General features: G+C 51.2%; 1 protein-coding gene across 1 annotated transcript; it reads right to left on the reverse strand.

Moving 5' to 3' along the window:
- Positions 1-2,187: 2,187 nt before the first annotated feature.
- On the reverse strand, positions 2,188-6,464 carry FZD1 (frizzled class receptor 1). Its single transcript, XM_032706152.1, has one exon. It carries the CDS (start codon positions 6,206-6,208, stop codon positions 4,466-4,468), a length of 1,743 nt encoding a protein of 580 aa, XP_032562043.1. The 5' UTR covers positions 6,209-6,464; the 3' UTR covers positions 2,188-4,465.
- Between the last annotated feature and the right edge of the window lie 434 nt (positions 6,465-6,898).

Below are 6,898 nucleotides of genomic sequence, written 5' to 3' on the forward strand. Positions count from 1 at the left end.
GCCGTCCTGAGGTTTGCTTGCTGAAACTCTTTCTGAGGCCATGCAGCACTGCGGAGGGGGAGTCATGTCACACAAATGTAAACTTTTTGCAAGAGTACCCTCAATAATTTTAAACTATGCAAGTCATGCCAAACCATGATTACTTTCTCTGGTCAGCTGCAGGGCGCACACCCTTTCAAAAGGATCATCGTGTCTGAAAGTTGTCTCTTGTGACTGGGATTGGCAAAAGACTGATGAGACACTAGTCCAAAGCCCACTCTGAAAAATACGCATCCTGTAAATATACAGCAGTCTCTTCTCATGCCTAATTATCATCCCTTTGAATAATAATTTTTAAAAATGTGCAAACATTGTTCCTTTAAATGAAAGGGATCCTCAGCACCACCTGTAATTGCACTTGTGTCCAACAATAAGCAATGGGATGGCAGCAGAACTAGGGGCATCATCCAGAGGGCAGAATTCAGGCCTACTAGATTGCAGCCTTGCCTCTCTTATTAAAAAAAACCCAAAACCAAAACTAAACACAACACGTAAAAGCATGCACATATACCAGAAATTCTGGGTGCTACTGTGTGAACAAACCAGAAATCCTTCTCCTTCCCAATAGGATTTGTTATGGAAACAGCATATAATTTCATTCCAATACCACAAATTTGCCACTACGTTAAAGAGCATTACTATTACTGAAGGATGAACAGTAAATCAACATCCCTAGCTCTTCAGGCTACAGCTCTCTTTGGGGGAATGGTGATTCTGAGTGCCCCTTCATTTCAATCTATAAATATATCCCATGAGAGAAAGTAAAGTTGCTGACTACGGAATGCCTTAACTAGAACTTCAGCCCAACAAACTTTGTTATTAACCTTCTTGTCAGGGACAGGAGAAGTGGGCAAAACTGCTTCTTTGTATACAGTGATGCTTTCTCTGGTAAACATGGCACATCAATTACCCAGACTATGTTGTAAAAAATCCTATCTGAACTCCCTGGAGCAATGGATAGATTTGTTTTTAACAGTGAGGTAAAACATTACTGATAACTGCTATATACCCATGCAAACCCCACCTTTGTATTATATTAATAAAGCATCTGAAATACTACTACGCGTTGAGAAATGAAAGTATAAAAAGGTAGGTGAGTCATACAGATAGCACCACAGCATTCATTAATGACTGTGACATTTGCAAATTACAGCCCTGTGAAGGGTCACAAAAATTAGCAAATGAAAAAGCAGGGGATGCTCTTTCAATTGATTTATGATCATATTGTGCTCTCTAGTATATTTATGAAAATAACCAAGACTGAACACAGAGCTTCACCTCTGCAATCTATGAAAGAACAAAATTCCAAAGAACTGAAGGGGATCCATATGTGCTGCAAATAATGAACTGCAAATTCATTTTACTTTTTGCAGAAACAATTCCATTATTCGTTTTTGAGAATTATTTTTTAAAAGTTGGTTCTCCCATCCCTACCATAAATACAGGATCTCCTGTTACAAATAACTGTGTTCTCCCATGCATAAATAAATCACCTACATTCTGTTGCAAGAAAACAGATCAGTCAAAACGGCTGAAATGTAATTATACACTGACAAAAAAGAATTCCACTGCAACTGAAAGTGAATAGCTTGTACTTCAGGTCATTAGCAGAGTGATGACTAGCACAATTTTAAATGGTAAAATATGCACCCCACCCCCACCCCCACCCCCCAAAAAAAAGAAGGGGGGAAAATACTTGAGAAAAATGTCAAAATATCTGAGAAAGCAAGAACTATGTTTATGTAAAACAAATTTTAAAATAATGAGAAAACCCTGCCCCCTTGCCTCACCTTAGAGAAATTCTGCTAAGCTTCCCTTAGTTCCTTGTTTGTTTATGCATCATGATTTGAAAAAAGTAAACAAGCCAAAAATCATTTACATCTGCCTCCAGATCTACATAATGAAATGCTTTACTAGCTCGTAACACTAAAAATTAACCAGTCTTTCAGTCTTTCCTAACAAACCCACACTTACAGAATGGCACTTTGAAAAATGAATTACAGAAAAAGAAAAAAAAAAAGAAAAAAAAAGGAATGTGTTGTGTTTAAAGATTAAAGAATGCGTGTCCTTTCCACAGATCTGAAATGCTTCCATTTAAACTGTCCAGTTAAACTATTGTTTAATTCTGGATTAACCAAACATTCAAAATTCAACACAACAAAACTATTTTACTCATTAAAACGTTCTGACAATATTGCTACATAGTCCAAGTGTCATTTTAAGCAGAATATCATTATAAGAAAATATCTTTTTTTTTTTGTATTTTAGTAGGAAGGCAGAAGAAAGGCTAAGTTGAGAGAACCCTTTTCTACAACCAAAATAAAAACACCAAAAAAAAAAAAAAGAACTGGTGAGCTTCTTTCTTCTCCTGCCATATAGCAGATCTCTTCTTGGATTTCACATCATCGACCATTCCCTGTCAGAGATTTTGAACAGTTTACATTACTTCTTTTGAAGGATTAATCTAGACTGGCCCAGAAATAAAAAACAAAATGCACAATGAATTCCTACACTGAATTCCAGCTTGTTACTGTGAACTCAACCTAAGAAAAAAGGAATCCCACACGTCTTGTAGCATATACACTGCTTTCACAAAGTATTTGAGTTCATCAGAGGAATACATAGAAGGACAAGATAGTTTTGTACAAAACCTCAATTTATTTCAGAGAAATTAAAAATATGGTATTTAATATATATAAATTTCTATTCCTCTATAAATATAGATGATCTTGTGATAATGAACAGAAATAAATGCATACCAAATTAAAATAATTTTGCATTTCAGGGTATGGTAGCCATAGATAATGTTTATGAACCTAAATACAGGCATTTGTAATATTAAAAAAAAGTTTAAAACAATACAATCAGGAGAGAAGCATTCTGCTGTTTTTCATACAGAGGTCTACATATTCAAATGCATCTGTCGAAAGTTACAATTTAATCTTTAACTTTTTTTATGTATTAGAAGCACAATCCCACACATCCAGGAGCATACAAGGTAGTAGATATACTGCACACATGGTATCTTATCCTTGCAGTATGCAATGTCATTGCTGGACCGAAAATAAGACAGGGAAAAGAAAGCAGAGATTCTTTCAAGTCTCACATCTCACCAGAGTGCTTAAACATTATGGTTTTCTGCTTTCCCTTCCATCGTTTTTACTACTGGCAAAAATCATCACACCCTCATAATGTGTAATGAATTAAATCTCAGTGAATTAAAATTCAGAAGAATGGTAACGGCTCCAATGTTTCCCATATGAAGAGCCGGTGTATCAATATAATTGGGGGGGGAGGGGAGGGTGTATCAACAAAAGCCTCAAACTGAACGCTGCGTTTTATTCCGACGGAGCTCTTTTCACCGAGCCCGCATTTCCTGATCCTGCTGACCCCAGCCGGCCGCAGCCCGGCGGGGAGGGACCGGGGCAGGCGGCGGCGGGAGCACCCGCGGAGCGCCCCCGGACTGCAAAGTGGGCTTAAAAAATACCAGAGCAGGAGGGAATTTCGGTGTCTTTCTGTCCCCAGCCACCTCCTGAGCCATTGGACGTGCTACAGGTGCAGGCGGTGCTGAACCCCAACTCCTACAGGGAACGGGGTCAACTCCTCCCGAGCCGTGTGGGGCCCCGCAGCCGCCCCAGACCGGCCGCGCTCCGGGCAGGGCTGGATGATGTTCGCATCTCCCGAGAAGGGCCCGGCGGGGTCAGCGGGGCCGGGGCCCGGTGCAGCGCTGTTCCTGCGCCATGGCCGGGCGGCTCCACGTCCTACCCGTAGGGGGACGGGATGGGGTCCGTCCTCCCCCACACGGGGCCAGGGCGGAAAAGCGGCGCTCCTGCCCATCCCTACCTCGGAGTCGGGATCGGGAGCCAGCCCGGGTCAGGACACGACCCCGGCCGCAACCCCGCTCCGGGCCCTGCTGCTGATGCAGCCGAAACTCCAAGCAAAGCCATTACAAAACCTGTGGGGGGGAGAAGAAGGGGGTTTTTTTCGTTTCTCTTACCGGCTGCTTTTCCCATTCTGCCCTACGAAATAAAAATCCAAAGCCTTTTTTTCTTTAAATAAAAAAGGGGGGGAGGGAGGCAAGGAAGTAAAATCCGCAAACGGGTTAAAAGTGTCCTAAATAATTAAAAAAGTGAGGTTTTTTGTAATTTAAATACAAATATACTTACAAAATCTTACAGAGGCTATTTACATCCCTCTCCCCCAACCTGACAATGCGTTCAGCTCCTACAGGAGACAACCCGAGCAGCGCGGGGAGGGCAGAGCCGGGCGGTCCCGGGCCCCAGAGTCCCCTCGGCTCGTCCTCCGCTCCCTGCGGAAGACACTTGCGGTCCCCAAAGTTTGCCCAGGCTGGGTAAGGAGCTGCTTCCCGAGGCAGAGCCTCGGTCCTTTGGCGGTCCACATCCCCCTGGTCCGGCAGGCAAGGGTCTCAGACGGTGGTCTCGCCCTGCTTGCTGTTGGTGAGCCTGGTGTAAAACTTCCTCCAGGAGTTCAGGGTTTTCCCAGACCAGATCCAGAAGCCCGAGGTGATGCCCACAATTAAGGTCATGAGATACTTGATCATGAAGACAGTAAAGTCGGGGCTCATGGGCGGGTGGTGGCTGCTGTGGTTGTTGGGGCAGGGAATGGCATAGCTCTTACAGCTCTGTGTGACCCAGCTCCTCTCCCACTGTTCCCTAAAAGCTTGCTCATAAAAATAGCAGGCAATGACGATGGTGGCCGGCACTGTGTAGAGGACGCTGAAGATGCCTATCCTCACCATAAGCTTCTCCAACTTTTCTGTCTTGGTGCCGTCGTGCTTCATGATGGTCCGGATCCTGAAGAGGGACACAAAGCCAGCCAGCAGAAAAGAGGTGCCGATGAACAGGTAGACGAACAAGGGGGCCAGCACGAAGCCCCGCAGGGCATCCACGTTGTTGATGCCCACAAAGCAGACACCGCTGAGAACGTCCCCATCCACTTGTCCCAGGGCCAGGATGGTGATGGTCTTGATGGCCGGCACGGCCCAAGCAGCCAGGTGAAAGTACTGGGAGTTGGCCTCAATGGCCTCGTGGCCCCACTTCATGCCGGCAGCAAGGAACCAGGTGAGGGAGAGGATGACCCACCAGATGGAGCTGGCCATGCCAAAGAAATAGAGCATCATGAAGAGGATGGTGCAGCCCTCCCGCTTCGTGCCCTGCGCCACGGTGCGGGAGCCATCCTCGGCAAAGCGCTCGTTGCAGACCACTCTCTCCTCCAGGAGGAAGCCGGCGATGTAGGCCACGGCCACCGCCGTGTAGCAGCCCGAGAGGAAGATGATGGGCCGCTCAGGGTAGCTGAACCGCTTCATATCCACCAGGTAGGTGAGGACGGTGAAGAGGGTGGAGGCACAGCAGAGCACCGACCAGATGCCGATCCAAGTGCGGGAGAAGCGCAGCTCCTCGGGCCCGAAGTACATGAGCCCGTAGAGGCGGCCGGGCTCGCAGGGCGCCCCGCAGTCCTTCTCCCCCAGGAAGCGGTAGTTCAGGTAGGAGGGCACCTTCAGCGCCCGCGGGCAGGTGAAGCGCCCACGGGTCTCGCCGGGCCCCGGGCCCCCGGGGCCGCCGCCGGCGCCCCCGCGGTGGGGGTTGCTGGTCCAGCTCTCGGGGCGCAGGGCGGGCGTGGGGGTGCCGCGCTCGGAGGCGTTCTGCCCCACGCACAGCTCGCCGGCCCCGTGCACGGGGAACTTTTCGCAGCGCAGCGTGTCGGGCCACTGGAAGCCGAACTTGTTCATGAGGGCCTCGCAGCCCTGGCGGGCCCGCTCGCAGAGGGAGCGGCAGGGCGGCAGGGCCTGCTCCAGCACGGTGCACACCGGCGCGTACATGGAGCAGAGGAAGAACTTGAGCTCGGCCGAGCACTGCACCTTCACCAGCGGGTAAAACTGGTGCACCTCCAGCCCCGCGTCCTCCTGGTTGGTGTGGCCCAGCAGGTTGGGCATGATGGTCTGGTTGTAGGCGATGTCAGTGCAGAGCGGGATGGAGATGGGCTGGCAGTAGCCGTGGTCCGGGATGGAGATGCCCCGCTCGCCGTTGGACTGCCCTCCGGCCGGCAGCACCGCCGCCCACAGTAACACCAGCAGCAGAGGCAGCCGCGGGCACCGGCCGCCGCCAACTTCCCCGCCGCCGCTCACCGCCGGCCCGCGCCGCTCGGCCATGCTCAGTCGGTGCCGCCTGCCCTGCTGGGCTTTCGCCGCCCCGCCGCCGCCGCCGCCGCTGCTCCTCCCGGCCCGAACTTGCGACTCATGAAGGGAGCGGCGAGCACGGACGGGGCAGCCCCGGTCGCCACTCGCGCGGCCGCGGCGCGCAGCGCGCAGCTCTCCCCGCACCGGCGGCAGCGACTGCCGCGCCTCCGACTACCGCCACCGCCTCCGCCGCCGCCGCCGCCGCCTGACCATTTGTGCCGGCCCCTCGAGCCCGCGCCCCTCGCCTCGCCGCGCCGCGCTCCCTCCGACCGGTTTCCAGGCGCCCCGCAGTCTGCCTTCACCGGAGGGAGGAGCCTTGAAACCGACGCCGAACTTTCCTGCGTAAGGGACCGTCTCCCAACGCCTCACCCGGGGGCGGGCGCAGGCGGGCGTGGGGCTGCCCCGCGCCGCGCACAAAGGCGGCGGGGGCGGCGCGGGGGAAGGGGCCCTGCCGCGGGGGGAGAGCCGGGGGACGAGGCTGCGCCGTGTCGGTCCCGGCTGTCCTGGGAGTGTTTTTGGGTGCCCCGGCGGTGACGATTGTTGAGGCCGTTGAGCGGCGCACCCCGATGGGGCCGGGTCCCGGCACCTCTCCGGAGGTCAGGCGGGCTAATCCCGGCGGGAGGACCTATGTTTGGCACACAGCGAAGGGCAGGGTTGGTAGGG

Source organism: Chiroxiphia lanceolata, chromosome 1, assembly GCF_009829145.1.
Source record: "Chiroxiphia lanceolata isolate bChiLan1 chromosome 1, bChiLan1.pri, whole genome shotgun sequence".
Classification (NCBI taxonomy): Eukaryota; Metazoa; Chordata; class Aves; order Passeriformes; family Pipridae; genus Chiroxiphia; species Chiroxiphia lanceolata.

What these genes read in the sequence shown, in the direction of transcription:
- FZD1 (XM_032706152.1), bottom strand. Translation starts at nt 6,208, where the DNA reads ATGGCCGAGCGGCGCGGGCCGGCGGTGAGCGGCGGCGGGGAAGTTGGC.